Source organism: Acromyrmex echinatior, chromosome 8 (genome assembly GCF_024713525.1).
Source record: "Acromyrmex echinatior isolate Ae372 chromosome 8, ASM2471352v2, whole genome shotgun sequence".
NCBI lineage: Eukaryota > Metazoa > Arthropoda > Insecta > Hymenoptera > Formicidae > Acromyrmex > Acromyrmex echinatior.
The window spans coordinates 14,834,329-14,857,830 of NC_141859.1; the positions used below are offsets into that span (position 1 = coordinate 14,834,329).

The 23,502-nt window shown below is 29.0% G+C and overlaps 2 protein-coding genes across 2 annotated transcripts in view; both read right to left on the bottom strand.

Annotated features, from left to right (window-relative positions):
• Positions 1 to 3,241: 3,241 nt before the first annotated feature.
• LOC105152579 (maltase 1) lies at positions 3,242 to 14,141 on the bottom strand. Its single transcript, XM_087408860.1, is given in 18 exon segments — positions 3,242 to 6,855; positions 6,858 to 6,997; positions 6,999 to 7,089; positions 7,413 to 7,516; positions 7,518 to 7,657; positions 8,265 to 8,283; positions 8,285 to 8,326; positions 8,464 to 8,580; positions 8,739 to 8,777; positions 8,779 to 8,981; positions 9,282 to 9,337; positions 9,340 to 9,371; positions 9,373 to 9,408; positions 9,410 to 9,453; positions 9,456 to 9,572; positions 9,720 to 9,852; positions 9,854 to 9,905; positions 11,140 to 14,141. Coding segments are annotated over 18 exon segments (1,626 nt in total). The 5' UTR covers positions 11,303 to 14,141; the 3' UTR covers positions 3,242 to 6,757.
• Positions 14,142 to 15,458: 1,317 nt separating this feature from the next.
• The window catches only part of LOC105152578 (alpha-glucosidase), a 70,559-nt gene continuing 62,515 nt past the window's right edge, over positions 15,459 to 23,502 (bottom strand). Inside the window, exons 5-9 of the mRNA XM_011066948.2 lie at positions 18,936 to 19,346; positions 18,435 to 18,690; positions 16,180 to 16,375; positions 15,797 to 15,934; positions 15,459 to 15,638 (exon numbers count right to left, since the gene is read on the bottom strand). Of these exons, the coding sequence (XP_011065250.1) occupies positions 15,554 to 15,638; positions 15,797 to 15,934; positions 16,180 to 16,375; positions 18,435 to 18,690; positions 18,936 to 19,346 (1,086 nt within the window). The 3' untranslated portion in view covers positions 15,459 to 15,553. The remainder of the gene's footprint in view (positions 15,639 to 15,796; positions 15,935 to 16,179; positions 16,376 to 18,434; positions 18,691 to 18,935; positions 19,347 to 23,502) is intronic.

The following is a 23,502-nucleotide window of genomic DNA, read 5'->3' on the forward strand; positions in this document are numbered from 1 at the left end:
GCAAGATTACTTTGAATTTTTTAATAGAATCCTTTTTTTTTATTACATATTCTTGTAGCTTATCTCGAAAGCTTTACAAAATACTATAATAAAATATTTTTTCATTAAATGCTTTTCGAGTTATAAGGCTTGAAAGATACAGTATCGCCGGCATTAGTATTTACAAGTCCGACGGTTAAAATCTTTTAAATGTTGTTCTTATTCTTTTAAATGTTATTGCATAATGACTTGGATAATATTTATCAAGGCCATTGAACCAAAAATATATTATTACTTACGTGATTACACTAGCAAAAAACTATCTTAAATGCCACACATGGGTGTGATACCTGAGACACTTTTCAGTTTGATATTTCCTGAAATTCTCATCGCAAATTATTTAAAGTTATATGGAATATAAAAATAAAACTATAAAGTTTATTTTCTAACCCGAGACAATAATCATTTTTCAAAAACAAAAAATTTTTAATCTTGGAAATAAGAAGGCTTGGGTATACCCGAAAGTGTTTTTAAGAATTAATAATTTTTCAAATTATTATTATAATAATTTGAAAAATTATTAATATTATTTTAAAATGCTTCTTAGCATAAAAAATGATTAAAGTTGCTTATCACTGAATTTAACATGTGATTAGTTTTGTTTATGGGTGATTATGTATTGTTTTATCCTTTTTTGTTATTTGAACAACAAGGATCAATGATGCATTATGTGCTTCATGCGTAACTTGGAACGCATCTCATGATTGCGTTTTAAAACCGAAAAAGATTCGGCGCTCGCGGTATGCAGAATTGGATGTGTATAAATTCATTCTGAAATATTTAGTAATAAAATTCGCTTTCACCAAAAATAGATTTATTTTTCTTAATTAAAATATTTTTCTTTTTCTTTACTAATTAAGGGGATTTTAAAGTGTATGCGTGCGTGCGTGCGTGCGAAGCCCGAATTCTAACAAAGTCATCAGAAGTCACTGTTTTTCCAGCTTATCGACATATTTTTATAGGTATACTATCACAATATATCACGCAACCTCAAAAAATTTGGTTAAAATAATTAAATTTTTGGGAGGACAACAAAAAATTGAGATTGATTACATATCAACAAAACTTTTTTCTCAGTGTATGATGTATGCAATCGAACATTCGTATCAATTTTTGTGTAACAAATTTGTTACGATAAAGTATCTGTCTAATTCTAAAAACTCGACGTTATTTGTTCGTGAAAACTATGTGTTTGTGGATTATTATTTCGTAAGTACAGGTTGCAAAACGTTTATCAAGCAAATGTTGTTACGACTTAACAGTTTGAGACGCCATGTTACACTAACAATAAGAAATAGTAAAAAATATATCAATTTCGAAATTTTTGATCGTTCTCAGCATAAACTCTACCTCACAGACACATATGAACTTAGCGTATACTTTAATCCGAATCCTTTTCGACCGCAGCTATTGTAGGAGCGTGATGAAACATATGGTGCTACGTACACTAGTATTATATCGCACTAATATTGTGTGTATGACGTACATACACTATACATACACATGCACGTTTGCGGATGTTGCACTACAACTGCTGGAACCAATCAGAGAAGAGAAACACTCTTCCTTGATTACCTGTCCACCTTTTCGTTGTCGTTTGCAAGTATGCCGTATTCAGATACGATGCGATCGACACAACACTACACAGCGTACGAAAGCCAACGAAGCCTTAACGCAACACAATGAACACAATGTAATCAAACGTAATATGTGGAAAATATGGCGATAAAGATGCCGCCCGGAATGTGCCGGAAACGATGACAGTCATATTAAATATTAGTTCCTCATTTTCAGGTGTCATAACTATGAGGTCGCCATAAATGCTGGGAATAATTAAGAGATTAGTGATCCTGCTTACTTATCTATCATCGTTACGCACACGAGACGTTAGTAAAAGAACGAAGAAAATTATAACGAAGTCTAAAATATATTTTTTGATATTTAACCGTTATCAATGAGTCGTTTCGAATCTTTTTTGCTTGAATGACAATTGCATGATCTCTTGGATTCCTACCCGCTACGAAGTGTTCCCCGTCAGGAGTTCCTTTACATTTTTGTAAAAGTGATGAAAATTAACTCAGAACACGGAAAACTCATCGTGTATGGTAAAAGTGTTAAAAACCATATGTGTATTAAAGATTAATAGCTGCTACAATCATGTAACGCGCATACATAACGAATTCATCTGACTTGTCATGAAAATGAGGCTTATAATTTTTACCTGAAGCTTATGTAATTTTTGTAAGACGATTCACTAACATTAAATGTTTTAAAAAAATTCTAGCATAATGGAGTAGGAATGGAATAGACTTTTATTTTGTATATATATGTGTTGGTTTCAGAGACGAAAAGTAAGTAACGTCATACTTTTTATTGTTACTTCTTCTCTTAAAAAAATACCCTCAATTTTGTGCGTTAAACACTCAAAAAGAACGTTCAAATTTGGGTATAATTTCGGATCGTCAACTGAAGGTTACACTCAATTAAAGATTAACATCCAAAGAAAATGGCATCAAAATAAATGGCTTTATAATATATTAGGTGTTGGAATTAATTCGTAGCGTTTTACAAGTGATGGGAAGTACTTTCATTAATGTATTTTTTAATGCTCATGTGAAATAAATAACATTCTTTCATTAAAAAACGCTACGAATTAATTCCAACACCTAATAAAATTAATTAAATCTGTTTTGTTCTTAAAATAATATTATTAATTTGCAACATTTTTCAAAATACACACGACAAAATTATAATTAAAAAAAACGCTCTCTCTTTCTCATTTGGAAATTAATTTCCTTATTTTTCTAAGTGGTCACCCATCCAACGGTGCTTGATTACTGCAATCGTGGGAACTGCTGCTTCGATGATCCAAGAACACTGAATGTTAGTATATAACTGTGATATATCTCAATAGGACTTCAACATCTTTAAGATTGCGTGAAATATCTTTTTGACAAACTTTATCTAGGCTGCGTTTGGAAATATCATCTAGATGCCCATGTGTTTTATATTATCTTTGTTTTACATTAGACAAGGGTAAAATGATATATGAGGACACTCGGATGATGTTTCCGAACGTAACCTAGATAAAGTTTGCCAAAAAGATGTTTCATGTGTATAGTATTAAAATATATTTCTTTCATAAATGAATCTGGCGGCGCATCTACAGGGTGCGTCACCAAAATCCGGACAAATCGAACAATTTCTTTAAACAAAATGTTTTTAATAAAAAATTAAATATTACAAAAAATCCTTTTACATGGCACTTGGGGGATCTCTGCCTAGAGCACAATTATTCGATATATCCTCTCTTAGCTTGAATGGCAGCCTCTATTCTTGGTTTGAAGCGTTCGCATGCACGTTGTAATGTGGCGCTGTCTATATCGACGAATGCTGCCTCAATAGCGGTCCTTAATGACGTCACATTGGAATGCCGAGATTTGTTTATGACCCTTTCAACTACGCTCCATACATAATAGTCCAAGGGATTTAAATTTAGGCTATTGGGAGACCAGAATGGGAGCTGAGGTAAGCAACTTGGTTTGTCCTGGCAGCCTCAGAGAGCATCTGTCGTATTTTTAATGTGTATCGAAGATCCTCCTCGGCAATTCGATGCATTGGTTCGCTTTTACGTCACAATTAATGCTAATTTTCGCAACGATTGCCCTGGGTCATCTGAAATCAGCGCTTCAGCCCTTTCAACGACTGCGGAGGTTTTCGCGGTGCGTTCTTTCGAGTGATTTTTTTCTCGCTGACTTACTGGAACCTTCGTTGGATTGTTCTAAAGCCATATATTTTGCCACAATGTCATAAACGATTGATCTCGGATATCCAAAGAACCGAATTATTTCCGTTGCTGAGCGCCCCAATGCGAAGGCCTTCGATAATCGCGGTTCTTCGATTATACTCCGCACTGGTTTCAACTCGCGGCCATTTTGAGAATATGACTGTTTATTAGAAGCATCAGGTTTTCTCGGACGCCAACAATAACCTCTGGCACAATATAGCGAGAAATTTAAATTGAAATTTGTCCAGATTTTGGTGACGCACCCTGTATATTCAACATTTCATTGTTAATTCTCAATCATAAAGATTAACATTCAAGTGACACTTACATTCAATTTTGAAAATGACACTTAAACGTCATTAAGTCGTTTAAGATTTACACTCATCTATAGAGTGTCATGAGTAACAATCGCGATTGGGTGTTATCATCAAATTCGGTGTATAGTATAGTGTATGTACCAAACTATTCACCGAATTTAATGATCACATCCAACTGTCACCTAACATTGATGCGTTACGCTTAACGACACTTAATATTGAATGTCTATACCAAGGCAACACCGAATATTTTTGGTCACTCTCAACTGACACTCAACATTGATGCTCAACACTTAAGTAACATCCAATGTTGATGGTCTATATACTTAACTTTGATGGTAAACACCTAAATTTGAGTGTTAATACAATAAATAAATAATTGAGGTTTTTTTCGTAATAACTATTTAATTATGTTATGATGTTGCAATTTTTTATGATAATGATAATTAATTAAAAATTAAAACAAGGAAAATTTTTTAAAAGTAACTTAATTCACCATTGCGTTGTTTATTGAAAAAAAAAGTAACTTGTTATTTGTAACAAATACAGTTGAACCTGTATAAAAGTAATTTGTCGGGACCGATCGACTTAACCTCCATAAAAGTAAACAAATGCGCATGCGCGAGCATATGTGTTCGATTACTATATGAGAGGTTAAGACATGACTTTTACGGAGGTTAAAACAAAACGGAACTTAATTTTACAGAGGTTTGACTGTTAAAGTACCAAGTCAATGCATTACAAATAATAAGTTAATTACGTTTTTCAATAAATAATGCGTGGTGGTGACAAGTTATTTTTTAAAAGTGACTTTCCCAATCTTAGTTTTTAGTTAGTTACTCTTATTGCCATAAAAAATTGCAACATCATTGTTAAATCGTATTATTAACATAGAAAATAAAAGTAATGCTAAAAGTAACGTAAGTTTCTATCTTTGGTTGATTTTTCCTTTTTGTTTTTGTCATAATTACTCTTAAATAATTTCGTACTTCATATAGTCTTGATATTATTTTATTAATAAAGAAGCATTTAATTAAATTTTATTCTTGCATAAGCATATGAGATTTTTAAACAATGATATAGAAATTTTTTATGTTTCTCTGTGATATCAATGTGTTTGCTACGAATATTTGTTAAAATAAAGTGAATATAAGAAAAGTATTATGTTATAGATCATTATCCATTCCTGATGCATTTTTCGGTTATCTCAGTCACAACAAAAAGTTTATTACGCTAGAAAGAGGAACAATAAATCATTTTTTACTGTAATAGTGTGATTCGGACGTCGTCTGTTCAAGAGCAATATTTATCGATGTTCTCGCGAAATGCATAATTCATGCTTTGAAAGCGGCGTTGAGAACGGATGCCATGAGGCGAAGACTCTATCCGATAAGCAGTCTATTTATTGTCCATATTAATTACGATTATATGTCGAGTTATTACGAATTTTGCAAGTTTAATCACGCATTATTAGAATCTAATGCCCATTTAAAAATATTGATATATTGAATGATTTTTTATTTTTACATAGCGTTATTGAATTTTGAAAAACTGAGAAAGTTCATAAGGCAGATATACAGAGTATATATTAAGTACACAAAAATATTTTAAAAGATGATACCTCATAAAAATTGAAAAACTTCATATGACTATGGGAAAAATCCGTTTTGCGCTTATAACATCATTTAATGGATAATATATATGTTAATTACAATCGATTATTATAAGCGTAAAAGTTATTTGTAAGACTTTTATTTTAAGACTTTAATATTGTGATAGATATGATAGATAGTTTTTCATTTAAATAATCTTTATGTAATCTTCGTATGGTATTAAAAAAATTATTAGTATATTTAATAAAGTATAACTCGGCAAACAATATAATTTTTATAAACAGTATTAGTAAGTACAATTTCTAGTTATGTTTTATTTGATTAATAAATCACTTGTTTGTAGAATCGGAAAATTTATCTTTAAAAAATAGCAGAACATGTTTTTTTGAAGATTAAAATGTCACCATCTAATCGGATTCAATCATCAAGTACATCATGAATACGAAAAAAGAAATGTATGATCGATGGATAAAATGTGATGGTGGAAAACTTAGCACATTATTTTCTCAAAATCCACACACACACACACACACACCCACACATTCACACACACACTAATTATAGATATTAAAAATATCTATAATTAATAAAGTCGAATGACATCTTTTATAATTAGTATGATTATATTATATATACATATATATATATATATGTATATATATAATACATATATATATATATATCTCGTTAATTAATTTTATTATTTCTTATTTAACTATTTATTTACTATTTTCTTTATAATAATAACAACATTATTATTAAAGAAAATAGTAATAGTATAATCGTTTGAAGCGATATACTTTTTTGATTAAGCAATATACTTTAGAACTAGTTAGAAAGATTATTGAACCGGTGGGATATTAACTTTGTTTTTAGCTTAACAACTTGACTGAAAAACACAGAAATAATAGATCAATTCTTTTACAATGATTTATTGTAGTATATATAAAATTCTAATTGTTTTAATTTATTAACGAGTTATCAAATATATGATATGATACTTACTTTTGCTTTATTCCGGAACTTACGCTCATTATTTTAATTGTATCGTTTTTGAATCTCGTTAAGACTTTTGTTAAATCAATCTCTTGTTTTTTTCGTCTGAGAAATTTATTAATAATGTCACAGCTTTTTTATTTGTTTTACGTAAAACGGTATTGTTTTTGATATCGATATTTAATGATCCAAATTTGAATGCATACGATGTATTACGTAGCTACGTCAGAGCGCGATAAACATGATGAGTCTTCAATAATTTTTTGTAGTAATAAATTTACGTTGGTATAATTATCATGAACTGATAACCAAGTTTTAATAGCCTTACTGAATCCTGTCAATACGATTAAAACGAAAATATTATCATTGAGCAATCCTTTTTATAACTTAAAATTAATCTTTTTAAATGTTTAGTTTGTTAATAATATTTAGAAATATTTTGTTTTTTTCCATATTTAAACTTTTTTAGTAATATTTGATTTCTTCTGACATATACATATAATGTAATATCTATGATATTTTAGAAATCGCCGAAATGACTCTTTGTATATTATGAAATTTTCACACATGTAATTCTCCCAACATGTTTTAACTTTTCATGTATATAAGGGATAACGAAATTTTAAAATAAAGATAAATTTATAATTTTATATGATTAGTAGTATTTTTGGAAGTCCCATTGGTATGGTGTGCGGACAAGATCGCGAGATCAACTTTTATATTTACTCGTATCTTTACCCGCGTTAGAAGCTTGAGGATCCTGCTATATCCATCTTATCAATCATTCCAATTTCTTTGCCATAGTATGTCACTGTCACGCCTGGCAGTATCATGGCTAACATCGTCATCTGATCGGTTCTTCCGAGAAAACACGAAGCAGTACGATTACGATCATGATTTCTCATCTGCGAATATTTTGCTGTTAGTGGACTTCTGTAAATTACAATTATCGTTGCACTATATCAGTATTATAAATGGTAATATAAATTACTGTTTATTTTTATTATAAAATAAAATAGTTCAGTTATACATATACGTAATTATTAATGATGAAAATAAAAAGAAGAATAAAAAATAGGAGTTTTAAATACTACAATAAGGTTTAATTATTCAATGCTTCAGCATTAATTTTATATGTACAAATTAACATGTTGTCATATAAATTTACCACAATTAACAGTTAAATCCTTCGTTAAAGCGTATTAAATTATGTTATTACATATTTATATACACACATGCACACGCACGTGCGCATACGTGTGTGTTTGATATCGTTTGATATCATATTATAATATATTATCACAGCAATTGTTCTTTTTTTTTTAAATGATTTTAAAGTGATTTAATGGAAATATTTTTAATAATATGTTTAATGTAAAAATTTAATGTATAGTTCATATCAAATGGATAGTTGCAAAATTTGAAAATTAAATATATTTTTGTATTATTGTTTTGTTATATAATATAAATAATGGAAATATGTGAGAATATGGAAATACATTTTCTTATCACCCAATTAGTGATACTGTCTGGGCATCGCCTTTATCCATTCTTCTATTATCTTTTTAAACATAGTATTAGGTGTTGGAATTAATTCGTAGCGTTTTACAAGTGATGGGAAGTACTTTCATTAATGTATTTTTTAATGCTCATGTGAAATAAATAACATTCTTTCATTAAAAAACGCTACGAATTAATTCCAACACCTAATAACATTTGAGGTAGCACAGTCACATTTATAATAAAATTGAAATTGAAAGGAATGTGAGAACCATAGTTGTAATATTTGATTGTATTTTCTAATGAAGTGTATGTTTCAGTTCATCACCTGAAATATGCAAGAAAGAAAGATGTCTGTATAATTCAAATATATACTGAAGCAATGTAATATAAAAGTAAATTAATTCTAATTTTCTGAAAATGATATAATTACTGAAATAAATTTACAGATATTATATTAATATATATGATATTAAAAGCAAATGCATCTTTTCATCTATGTTATTATTAAGAGCATAGTCATTCAATCTTTCTCCAGCTTTGTACTAAATCATATATTTGTAGCTAATCTTTCGTTAACATATGAATCAAATAATTATAATCATCTTTTGATACCCTCTTTATATTGCTCTTAGGTTCATCCGAAGTATAATTTGTTTCGAAAAGATGCGGTTTTGCGTCTATGCGAAATCCGTCCACGCCTTTTTTTAATCAGTATATAATAGTTTCCTATGTTACATAAAAATACGAATATATGCGATTATATGCGATGCATAATATGCGATTTTCCGCTTGGTTTTTGCCTCTTATTTTACCAATCCGTGCGCAGCTTAAATGCCGATCGACAGGAACCAAGCTGAAAATCGACCGAAATGTGCAACTAAATCCCAGCATTGTACTATATTATGTGGATCGCATATTTTGCATCTTGTCTGTAATTAATTAATCAACGCGTTAGAGATATAATCGTTGCACAAACGAGACTTTTGTATTTCATTCTATCAACAAATATAATGTTTCACAAAATACTATATGTTTTATCCTTATTTCCTCTTGCACATGGGGATTAGAGTAATTCAAATCCGCCTCCAATGAAATTGATGGAAATACCATTGTTTATACGCGTTTGAAAATCCAAGCCGAACCGTCAACTACTTAACCAATTATTTGGTGGCTGACTGTTATTATTCTTTCCATTTGCCTATGTACATACATTTGCCTATATGTATAATAATGTTCATATTTTCCGGTACGATTTAAACTCACTTGGAACCAATAATGTTCATCGGAAGTATGATTAAATACGAAATCGAGAATGACCTAGAAGAATTGAATTAATTCAATATTAGCATTGTGACGAAATTAAATATTATGATATTAAAATTTAACAAAATTAATACTCGGTTGAAATACTTGTATGTTTTAAAATAAACATTTTTTATATAAATTAGTTTTATCTTTTATTACCTTTAATCCAATTTTTTTAGTCTGTTTTATAAGATTTTCGAAATCCATTAATGTATTAAATAGTTTTTCAATGTCTTTAAAATCTAAAATATCATATCCAAAATCTACCATAGGGCTTTGATTAATGGGTGAGCCATATTGCTCCTATTCCAGGTTCCTTCAAATAATTAAGTTTGCTTGTTATACTTGTCATAAACGAAGATTAACACATTAATTATAATATGATAGTTTATAACAAACATTTCTACTTTTTGATATTATAAAAGATTTATCTTGTTATAGGAATATTTTTTCAATAATAATGCAAGGTATAAATATACATTTTTTAAATACATGAAAATGTATATGAAAATGTTAATCTCTATATGTTTTTATATACATATAATTAGAATGAGAAGAAAAAAAAAGGAAATATTAAATTTAATTGTAGTCAGAAATTTTTGTGAAATTTTTTATGAAATATTACATTACGTTAATGAATGAATTAACGCATTTTGAGATACAATTCTTAGTTTTGAAACAAACAGAAATTTCTAGTGCATTATGAAAGATAATAATGACAATCATCTATTATCGTGATATCATATTTTTTTTAACTTTAAGCATTTTAATAATACTTATTTATCATGCTATTATACTTAGCACTATTTCTTGTGTAATATTTAATTAAATTGCTTTCTGTTATAAATGTTATTAATGCAAGAAATACAATTCAAAAAAATTAATTAAAATTTTTTAATATATAGTAACTCTATTATTTATATACATAGTAATTAATTTGATATTTTTTTATTTTTTTTTATTTTCTCTAATTATATTAAGTGAGTGCAAATATTACAGTTTTCGCTTATTGTTAAGATGACATTTTTTATAACTATAACATATTTTTTTGATATATTTTGAGAAACATACAATCTATTTTATTCTTTATCAATAAATTATTAAATTACCATTTATTAAATTGCCTTTATTAATAAATTATTAAAATATCCAGCAATGACTGTTAATTAGATATTGAATTGACATCGAATTGGTATCGAAATTGTCAGATCCATATCGATTCGATATCAATTCGATGAATCATTTCTTGCTGGAGAGGGAGGAGGAAATAATGTTTTTTAAAAATAAATTTTCTTAAAAAAATATTTTCTCTGTACAAATATTTTTTGCACTCACTATATGTCGAAAATATATACTATGACTTAAGATAGCAAAATCTGAAAGCATTAACTATTCAAATTTCTTCTCGGTACAAAACTATTTCTCGAACAAATATGCAATAGATAAATGTGTGGCAGCGTTATGATGTAAATCATTATGTAGACGAAAAGCACGAATGTATATATAACACAAAAATATATAACAATGCATTTAAATGCTTGCATTTTTTATTTTTCCGTTTTTTTCCGTTTTGTTTTACCTTGGAGATCACCTACGCCATCATTGTCAGAATCCATAAAACTGCGAGGATAAATTTGATAAAAAAACCTGTGCTTTGATCCTTGATTTGTGATTTCTTCCGAGATCAGAACAATCATCAATAGCAGATCTAGGAGGATAACGCGGGATTGCGATTCGAGCATCTTTATAATTATACGTAGCGATGTTTTCCGACATCGTAATTTATATGTGAAGTGGATGACATTGGAAAAAAGAGCCTTATCAAACGAACTGGAAAAATCTCGCGAGCTCGTGATAATTGTCAGATTATTCGAGAAGTAATATTATTTGGAATGCTGGTGATATTAATCGTGGATAACAATCTGCCGTTTCGCGCGAATAAAATTGCGTAAAGAGTATGTCTTCTGAAAATTGGCAACGAAATGCACACATTGAAAGAAGATATAATATATATCTTTATTAAAGATAAATCGACATTTAAGTTATCTATGTCCGGATTGTTATTCGATGTAATAGTCCTATAAATTCAGAAAAAAGAAAAAAAGGAAAAATCGTAGACAAATTAAAAAGAAAAAAAATTTAAGCACTTTGAACTTCTAGCGATCTGAAATTTCGTTTTGCACATAATAACAGCGGTAATTTCATTTTATTTGTCTATTCTCTTATTTAGTATGAGTTTTTTTATTATATTTCTTCTATAAGAAAATTTAATTATAGTTTGAATTGTCGGTCCGTTTATTGGAAAGATCCAATCTTTAATTAAATCGCGAGCAGTTTTTCCTTAAGAAAATCTTAAAGTTTATTAATTATTGTATAATATTAAAGTTTAATTATATTAGAAAGAGGAGAAGAAAAATATCTGTTAATTATACTTAACAAAATGTAATTAATAAATATTGTATATACATATGACGAAGTCTTAAAAATTCCATATCTCATGATAATCTCTTATATATTTCCTATAATTCCATAGCTCATGATATATTGCGTATTTATCTTTTATTTACAAAATTATCAGTAATACAATATATAGATAATTATAGATGATATCTATTTAGACATAATTAAACAACCCTAACAATCATCATTTTATAAATCCGAATTACAAAAACATTTTTTAATATACTATTTTTTTGTTAATTGAATACATATATCTATATTTATTAATAATTAAATTAAAGATAATTTAACTATAATTTAACTACTCTCGATTGCTGCGTTCAGAGGGGTATGCTATCAGCGTTATTGTCATTCTATCTTTGTCGTTTATTGGAAAACAAGGATAGAATGATATAATAGGATTGATAGCGTGTTTCTTGAACGCAGCCGATAATTGTCATCTTATAAGAGCGCATATATGTAAATAATTCATGTTTATTGATTAAATTTGATATTATAAGAACGTAATATATCAAGTAGGCATGAAATAAGTTTTATGTTAATATTACGATTTGAATAATAATTATATAATTTATATATTCTTATATGATGATTGATTGTCACTTTTAATTTGAAATTAATGTGGCAGGTCTTTTGCTGAAATTTATGAAATGGATTTTTTTCTCGAGAAATAATGATCGATTTGGAATACGTTGCATATCCTAAGAATTCTAATATTATTATATATACTAATACTTCTAGACTGATATAATTTAGCTGAGTTATTGACACAAATGTTGCGGAAAGCAGAAAGGAGATTAAATTATCGATTTATATCTTTTGAGGCACTAATGCAGATAGAATTAATCCCTAAGGATTCGTATTAGTTGGAAATGATCCTTATATGTAAACGTGTAAAACAAGATTGTATTATGGCATCCCAGTTACATTTTACACAATAACTTGATTAATAAGCAATTTAGGTTTAAAACTTAACAATCACGTCAAAACGTTTTTGAATCGATTTTGGACTCAAAGTTATGAAATATTTATTGCTTACGACACTACTAATAAAAATGTATATACATATACAAATGTATATACGTACACATGTGTATACATACAACTTTTGGCTTATATAGGCAACTCAGTAAAATAAATCCACAGTATGTGTAACGTAAATTATAAATTAATATTAGAGCTAATCAGTTCAAGGAATAATTATTTGATAGAAAAATCTCGAAAAAGGAGGCCTTGAGCAATCAACGCGCTTAGGAAGTCATATTAGCAAGACGCTATTGACATTGTTCAACTTTACATAACTCGAAATGTATGTAGCCAAATAAAATTTTAAATAACAAACAACACACTAAAACGTAATCGTGTGATAATATGCTTAAGTTTAATAAGAATGAGAAAGTATATAATTTAAAGTTAAAATATATTTTAAGAGGATCTTATTATAGAAAACATTATAGGAAACATTATAGGAAAATGGTGATTTTTTTTTAAAAGGAAGACTAATATTTATCGTTTTAAAACTTTTTGCACGTTTTAATATAACTATTGCACGTACAAAACAATTAGAGCACGTACAAATTTTTATGTGAAGAAAAAGTATTATAAATAATAAAAATATAAACATTTAGTTTGGCGTCTCGCCACGATTATGATTATGATTTTGTGTACATTCCAGCGGCTAATTTTTGCTGGAATAAAAAAATTAAGAAATATTTTTAATTGTTATAATTTTTCATCTTAAATAAACTTAAAAAATTTAAACAAATATATATAAATTAAAATTTTATCCAACTTTGAAAAAATAGTTACAATTTGCACTAACTAACAGCCATTTTTTTTGTGCAAAAAAATGATTTATATTTTTATTTAATTTTTTAGGTTCATCGAGTTGACTATTAGTTAACTACCAAACCCTATAAAAAGTCAAATACTTGGTCAAATATTTTTTTTTCCAATTGTGTACACAAAATTGAAGAAAACGCAAAAAAACAGATTCCGAGAAAAATGCGTTTAAGGTTTTCGATTTAATTCTTGAATACTTACAGTGCTCGGAAGCTAATCTGTTATTTCAGTGACATACAATAATACTTCAGCTTTCTCTTTCATTTTGAGCAATTTGAGTCATTCTACGTACATTTCTACTCAGGTCTCTTTTGTGCTACTAATAAGAGAATTGATCCCACCAATTTTAATGAGCTTTGGATATGTTGTAGAGCATGAAGAAATATTAGTTCCGTATTCTATAGTTTGTGCTTATCTCAAGATTTAAGGAATGAAACACCCCTTCGAAAAAAATCGTTTTTTTGTTTGGAAGAGAATATATCATCGAAACTATAAAGTATAAGAGATAGAAAAAAGTTTCCAGAAAATGAAGTTTCATGAAAATTGAACGCTTTAAGAGTACTTTAGAATTATAATAAAAATATATTTTTTTAAATTTATACCTGTGCATTATGCACCCGTATAAGCGCTGAATTTATACCGAAGGACTTTGAATTTCCTTTTAAAATTTTAGGGACATATTTTCGAAAAGTTGTATTATCGATTTATAAAAAAAAATCAACTTTTTTGACTCTCTAATGTAGGAAACCTTCTTAAAAACATTTCAAAAATCTTGAAAGTTAAAATGTATTATAATAAGTGCTGACTATTGCGTATTGACATATTAGCGTCATGGCGTAACGGCGAGCTACTAAATAAATAATTCCATAAGTAATCACTGGAATTTGTCACTAAAAACGGAGATATTAAGAAAGCCCGGGCTACTATATATATTATACTATACATAATACCATCTTCTCCTTTTTTGTAATGGACTTGTAATAAGCTTGTAAGACTTGTAATTATCTAAGCTTTAAATCGTCAAAAATTGACCAATCATAATCGCTTATTCTTCTTGCATTCGACTGTGATTGGCCAATTTCTTACGGCTTTGAACTTAGATAATGGCTTAGTGTATAAGAAAGGTCTATAAAGTATAAAAACATGCAAAAATAAACATAGTTCATATATGTTACATAAGTAGTGATATATTTATTATGTTAGAAGATACAGTAACTATGTATAATTTTTTAAAACTTTAATTTTGTTTTATTTAAAAATTTTATTATGTACATCATATATCTTAATCAAAAATTTATTATGTTATACTATAGAAATGTAGTATTATATAAGTATGTACATATGTAAAAATATATGATATCTAAAGTTTATATTACTTGAAACATTTAACGTTGGTATGTTTTAATTTATATCATAATAATTCACTATTTTCTTTGATATTTCATTGTTATATCATGCATATATGTTATTATCTATATGTTATTATCTATAGTATTATTTTTCGAGAATCCGAGTAACACGATAAATACAGAAAATTGACAACTAAAACGGCAATGGATATAGAAATGGTAAAATAAGAGATTAGAAGTACAACTATTTTAACGAGTAATTCTGTCTTTGTTTATTTAAAACAATATAGATATAATTACGTTAAAAAAAATATGATGCCTCGATTGAATACCCATGGTTTTTTACTTAGCTTTATATATGGTGCTAGTATATATCACAGCTCCTAATGCAGGAATTTTTACGGCATAAACATCTTTGATAATGTTTCTATATTTGAAAAAAATAAAAACATAAGTACACATTTGAGATAAAGAGATAATATATTAATGCCTACTTTCTTACGTTTTAATGCTATATTGTGTAACAATATTTCATTTTATAACAGTGTGTAATTAATATACTATGTACGGAAAAAAAGTACTTACCCAATGAGATGATGAGCATTAGTAGTGGCATAATAAACGTTTAATTGACTTAATGCATAAACAAGCGTTGATAAATCAACGGTTTCTTCTTCATTTGCAAAGTTTGCTATTACGTAAACTACCTCTCCATTAATTTTTCTGTAAGAAGTACATTATGTTTTTACATTCAACTTTAAACGCATTATCTCGTTAGAAAAATTAAATATCAAAAAATATATGGGTATATATATATATATATATATATATATATATATATATATATATTATGCTAGCATGTAAAAAGACGAAATATATTTTTAAATTTCTAAAATGTGCTTAAACAATATCATTAGAAGATAACTGCGTGTTTTTTATTATATTGTACGATTACATATTTACTGTACCTAATAAAAGCGAAAACATCATTATTCAATAATGTCGTGGTTAAGGCTCCATGTTTAATAACAGGCAATTTTCTCAGAGCAGAAACTGCTTTATACAAAGCATTGTAAGAGTTGTTTTGTTCTTTTTGCGCGGCTAAATTAAGTGTCAAGTAATTTTTGTTCACCGGCAGCCACGTTTTCTGATTCGTGGAAAATCCTGAAATTACAAATGTAAATTAAATTTCTTTAACATAGAGAAATTCTATAATTATATTATATCACGTCTAAGCTCAATTATAATTTCAATATTGCATATGATGTGATATGATGTTATTAATTTCTTGAATGTATTGCCTTTTCAAGATTAAGCTGCTACAAATGACAAATTCAAATTGACAATGATAGTACATTGTAATATGATTGATCGTAAGCAACTCGTTTCATCCTGAATTTTTCACCCACTTTCTTTTCATAATCTCAAAATGTGATGCGTGACCTAATAAATATCGCGTTGATTTTTAATATGTGGGTCATGACACGAGACTGACATTAAAACGACGTATTTCGTTTGATATGAACCAGTTTTTATAATGATCCGTTACTTAACGAAATTTCTCGCTATTTATTAACAGATCAATTATTAATCGATTTTTTGAGAAAAAATCTGTTCGCAAATGTGGCTAAATTGATATTTATATCAATATTAAAGTTTCAAAGCAGATAATAACACTAAATAATAACTTCTTCTACTTTAAAATTATTAACAAATTTGCAAAATGACAAGCAACGTATTCTTTTATCAATAATTCAAATATTTTATTATTTGAACTAACGAAAAGTAGCTTCAAATTTTGCTATCAGCTTACAATTAGTTTCTATTTATCAACTTCCGTAAATTTTCATAGTTATTACTAGAGTTTGAAACTTTTACAGAAACTGAAAATGAATACTCATTACGCGTTAGTTTCGACTGAAATCATATAGTTCTTCTCCATAAATATTAATTTTAATATGTGTAATTATTATTTTAATAATTAAATTATGATATTTATGAAAAACAAGTAGAGGAAAGCCCCCTATTATGAGATAAGTGTCTAATATGAGATAGTGGTGTTTCTGCTAAACTAATAAACGCTATCTATTGGTTCCCCCATGAATTTATCGCTCTTGGATTGAAAACTATTTAGTAGAAAATTCATTATTAGATCATGTCTGTAGTGTAAAAAAAGATTTTAGAATTTGGATGTCTTCACGTTTCATTGAGATGAGCCTTTAAATCTTGTTTATTATTTAATAAATAAATATTTGGCAATAAATTCTTCATGTAATGATAGAATAAGGTCGTATTAATAAAAAAATATGGGATATGAATTATTTAATTACAGAAGTTAGATTCGATAATCGTAAAACCATAAGGCGTGGAAATCGTATATGAGATATCCAGGATATTTTTAATATGAAATAACCCATGCTCCTATGTTATAGTGAAAATCGTTGCTAAAGAATAAATGTTATTGTACAATAATAAAAAGGACAATCAGAATGAACGTCGAATGCCTATTTCTGCGATGCTTGATTCCAACCCGAAGACGAGTTCTTCTATAATCTATCGCATGCTTATTTTTCACGTACGCTGACCATGTTTGTTTGCATTTTAGAAATATGAAATAAAGTTTTTAAATTGCAATACTGATATATTTTGTGTCTTACTTCCGATTTCTCGGAGCATCTCACATTAAGAGCACAATATTTTGACTTTGCTCGTTTTTTCTTTAATTTAAAAAAAAAATAGAATTTGAATTAAATTTTATATAATGTTATTTTAAAGCTTATTAAATTCCCTTCAAAATGACCTATTATTTTTTAAAATTCTGTCCATAGACTTCTAGCATTTATCCTTTATTCTAGCATTATCAAAATGAACTCGGTATTTCATAATAAGGGCCTTTCCTCTACTTATATTCTTTGGTCAAAATTGAGACACAAATTTCAGTTTTCGATTTCGGTCGAAATTTAATTATTATTTCAATAAATTACAATATTTATATGAAGAAAAAGTGTATGATATGTTTATACATACGGCCTTTATAGGATTCCTAAATTTTGATTTCGATTAAAATTGACATATAACCAATGTTTTGGTTCAGTTTCGGTAAAAGTTTCGGTCGGATTCTAATTATTACTACAGATCATAATCTACTTTAATTTTAGTCCAATTTAACTGATAAATTGACATAACGATTTTAGAAGTTGCTTAAATAAACTCATATATATACCAGCCGAAGTGGTGTTGTCCCATTGGAACGGCGTTCTTGCGGGATCTCGAGATGCTTTCTCGTAAACATCTTTGCCGGCATTGCAACCTTGCGGATCTTTGGTGTCTTCCCATGAGATCCACGTGTCCTCCATACCGATTTCATCCCCGTTATAAGTTACAGCTACTCCAGGAAGCAGTAAAGTTATCATGGTTATAACTTCCGCTCGATATCGTCCGTAACGAGTGACCAATCGTGGTTTGTCATGATTTCCTGCCTATAAAAAGAAAAGATAATTATGTGAAAAGAGAATATAATGTGAATTATATTATTGATTTAATTTATTATTAATTTTAAAAGTAGAGCTCAAGATGTTTATACGATAGCATATCTCGAATTGTTAAGTATTTAAAAAAAAGCATATTGCACAATATTTTAAAAAATATCAAGCTTTTAATCAAGTGGAGATATTTGAAGATTGATTCTAGATTCGAAAGACAAGTTTCTCTTACTCGAACTTACCACCCAGTTAGCAGTTGCTCTCAAAACAGGCATGTTTACCATCCATCTATCAATCAATCTCTTGAAATCAATTGCTTTAGAATTCTGATTCGTATCGGTAATAAAACCAAAATTGAAGGGAAAGTGTGCGCCGTATACATAATACTTTATCGTCATCGTCATGTTCGCGTAAGCCTCGATCATCATAACTTTTTCATCTGAATATTCGTTCAACACTTCTCTCCATCCTTTGACTATTTCGTAGGTATACGGAAGATCCTTCGTGTATATCTTGTATGTGTAGCCGTAATCATTAGGATTTGAATTACCCGTGAGTGGTTCGTCCAAGAATCTGACGTCCTCACACAAATGTGGCACCGCGTCCATCCGGAAGCCATCCACCCCCTTGTCGAGCCAAAATCTCATGACATCCTGAGAGCAGGAGTAGAGAGCACGATATATACATACATATATGCTTAAGTGCAGCATCTATATGTCTACGTTATCTATACGAATATTCAAGTAGATTAAACTACTACTAAGCTATGTGTTCCTTAAGATACTTGTTCGAAATAATAGTTGGTTTATAAAAAGTATAAAATGATTTAATTATAATTTAATAGAGAAACGATTCAAATAATTTAACTTAAGGAGTTTCTTGCGCTACTTCCTAGTCAATAGATAGTTTATTCATAATAATACATAAAACAATTAAAATAATGGAATGAAAAGATTATTAACAATAATCAACAATACTTTATGCCATTATACATAATTATTATTAATTTTATATTTTACTAAATATTTTCAAAATGACAAAATAAAAGTTGTAAGATGTTTTTTTTTATTTGTGATGTATGTATACGCATCATCCATTTGTATTATTTGTATTACAGCTTTTTTCATTAAAGAATATAAATTTCTTGTAAACTGTACGGTTAGTTTAAATGACTCTTTACGAGAACAAACTTAAGTGTTTACTTTATAATTATAATGATTTTTAAATTGCTGTCTTATACGCAAGTGTCTTAATTTGAAAGAGAATAACGACAAAATAAAGTTATACCTTCAACTTGTAAAGTAAAATTCTATAAATTTAGAATTAAATATTTTCAAAATGGTACGGTAAAAGTCAATACAATTTTTTCTAGATATTCTTGATATTATTAACATATGTATTACATGTATATTATAGACTTGTCTTATCTTTTATCAATCGAACCTCCTTAAGTAAATAAATAATATAAAAGGGGGCTACAAACCATGCTAAATGTTATTTCTTTGCATTGGCCGACTCTATTATTGGGAATAGATTTATTTAAGATACAGATGACAACTTTTAATGATACTACCTTTAATGATAACACCTATAAGTATGGTGGATGAGATTGCTTCCAAGACCGGGTCATATTGTACCACTTCATTTCAATCAATTTTTAACATGCAAATATTTGTGCGATTATTTGTATTTTCACATGGGAGCATTCTTGTTTTGTACCAGTATTAATTTAAATTATTTTAACATTGAAAATGACTCAATGATGGGTCGAAGCGTTTGTTTTAATATTATTTGTATTTTTGTATGTTGATAAAGTCATTAGCATATAACATTCAGCGTAAGTCGTAGCCTCCTTTTATATTACTTGATTTAATTATTTTTTTTTATTTTACATAAAATTAAATTGTTAGTTTGTTATGAATATTAGAACATATAGTAGTTTATAAGTATTATAATATAATTTACAGTGCTTTGATTAATATAAATAACGTATATATAATTATTTCTGTAATTTCGTATCAGATTGAATTATCAACAATAAGAAATGTGAAAAAAGTAAGTGCTATGTTCATTAAATTGATGCAATCATTCCCGATTAGTTAATATAATATATTAGAGTAGCATATATATTTCAGCAATACATGTATTGGGTGGATCCATATATTCGTTTTTGTTAGTAGTGCAAAAACGGAGAATCATATCATTGATTAAAATCCATTTTTTGTATGAAAAAACTCGTTTCATTTTACCTTCAAAAACCGAACGAATATATGGATCCACCCAATATATAAATATCTCAAGAAAAATAATGCTACAGTTTATTCTCATTGTCATTTCGATCTAGCTTTGTATTATGAACGTGGCACGTTCTGAGAAAATTTTGCGATATAAGAGATTTTCAAGAATTAAGACAATGATAAGAAGATGCTCAAAGAAATTTTCGCAGAAAAAAAGAAATTACGTAAAATATTAATATCTCGTGCACGAGCAACGAAATTCAATAACAAAAAAATTTTTGTTACGAGAGCAAGTCAATAAGTTCTTAGAAAATCTGTCAGAGGGCACTCGCAGTGTCATGTCATATTACTTTTTGACAAGTAGCATCTTTCAGCTGATTACTGTCAAATTTTTAGAGGAATTCATCGCGTGGTTTCATTTCTATAGACGATTAAAGCGAACAACCTTTGTATTTTTTGCAAAATGGAAAAAAATGAGTTTCGTGAAGTGATCTACATCTACATATGAAAAATTTAACGAAAGAAATCAAAGCCGAGTTGGATAATGTTCATAGCACATCTGCACCAGCATTTGCGACTATATAATTGGGTGAATGAATTTAAACGTGGTCGTACATCCATATGTGATGCACCTCATTCGGGACATCCAATTGAGGTTGCTACGCCAGAAATCATCGATAAAGTCCACGATATTGTTTTGACTGATCGAGTGAAAGTACGCGAGCTTGTTGAGGCCACAGGCATATCACATGGCACAGTGATTTCAATTTTGCACGAACAATTGGGTATGAAAAAGCTATCGGCAAGATCGGTGCTGTGTTTGCTCACTGTGGACCATAAGCGTGACCGTGTGATGATTTCAAAACAATGTTTGGAGATGTTTCAACGTAATCCAGATGAATTTCTGCGTCGATTCATATTGTGGACGAAACATTGATCCGTTACTTCACACCCGAGACGAAGGAATAGTCAAAACGATGGACTTCACCGAGTGAACTAGCCGAAGAAGGCGAAGACCGTGAAGTTCGGCCGGAGGTGATGGCCACAGTTTTTTGAGATGCACGCGGTATAATTCATATCGATTACCTTCCATCGAAGCAAATGATCAATGGCGATTACTACGCAGATTGAACCGTTTCAACAACATTTTAAAGAAAAAACGTCCCCATTTGGCGAAGAAGAAAGTGCTCTTCCATCAAGACAATGCACGGATTCACACGTGCCCGGCACCGATGAACAAATTCAACGAATTCCGCTACGAATTGCTTCTCCATCCATCATATTCGCTAGATTTAGCCTCCTGCGACTATTTCCTGTTTCCAAACCTGAAGAAATGGTTCGGAGGAAAGAGATTCATCACCAGAGAGCAGCTCTGAAACAGAGGTTTATTTTGGACAAATTATATTATTCGGATGGCTTGAAAAAGTTGGAGAATCGTTGGATCAAATGTATCGAGCTGAAAGAAGACTATGTTGAGAAATAAAAATGATAAAAAAAAATGTGTTTTACTATGTTTTTCTAAAAACTTATTAACTTGCCTACATACTGTTTTAATGAAAAAAATACGCAATAAGAGAAAAGGTTTTTTGTAATTATTAAATAAAACAAACGAAAGACACATTTGAAATTTCGCCGAGTTTTTAGGACCAATACAAAAATGATGTAGATTGTGTAGCGTCACGCGAGCTTGCCGCTTTATTCACTACACAGTTTGTCCAATCCGGATTTTATTGCGTGTATCAGTATACTTTACAACTTTTGGTATCACAGCTATTTCATCATTTCACTATTTCTCAAATTACGCGCGCAGGATTTAATTGTAGAATGCTTACAAAACTTTCATGTACTATAATTCTGCTAATTCTGTGTACTACATAAAAAAAAAAGAGAAGTATTATAGGGCCACGAAAAAACTCGACCTTTAGCCTTTAATTAAGTACGATGTGCAAATAATTTGTTTAAAAGTTGTTATTCCAGCTCGGCGAACTTTTGATTGTTAAATTGATCGTAATTATCTCGCTTCACGCCCGCTGGACATTTGTCACCATACAGTCGGACGATCATTATCGATTATTTTCTTCGTTAAATCGTATTAGTATCACATATATGAACGATATTTTAAGTGTTCACATCTTTAAAAAATTGGCTAATATATCTGCTTCTTGACTCATTCCGCAAGCATAATTTTACGCCCATTGCATACATTTTCCTGTCAACGTGATCGAAGAAAACATTTACCCATTCATTTTATATACATATATTTTAATAATTTGTCTTGATTTATGTGTCAATTAATTACTTTTAGTGTATATAAAAATGCGACTTTATATAAGTAAATACAATATATTACGTACATCGTACCGTCGATCGATTTTTATCGCGATCGTGATTTTTTTGAAATGCCAAAAATTTCTGAAAGAGTGGAAAAAACAGAATGGTGTTTGCTTTTCGTTTTGCGCAAAACGATGAACGGAAAATCTGTCGCACACAGGGCGATGATGACGGAAAAAGCGATGTCCTTGTACGATATATACAGGCCGGATTTATTTTCACCCTTCGTGACATCGACAAC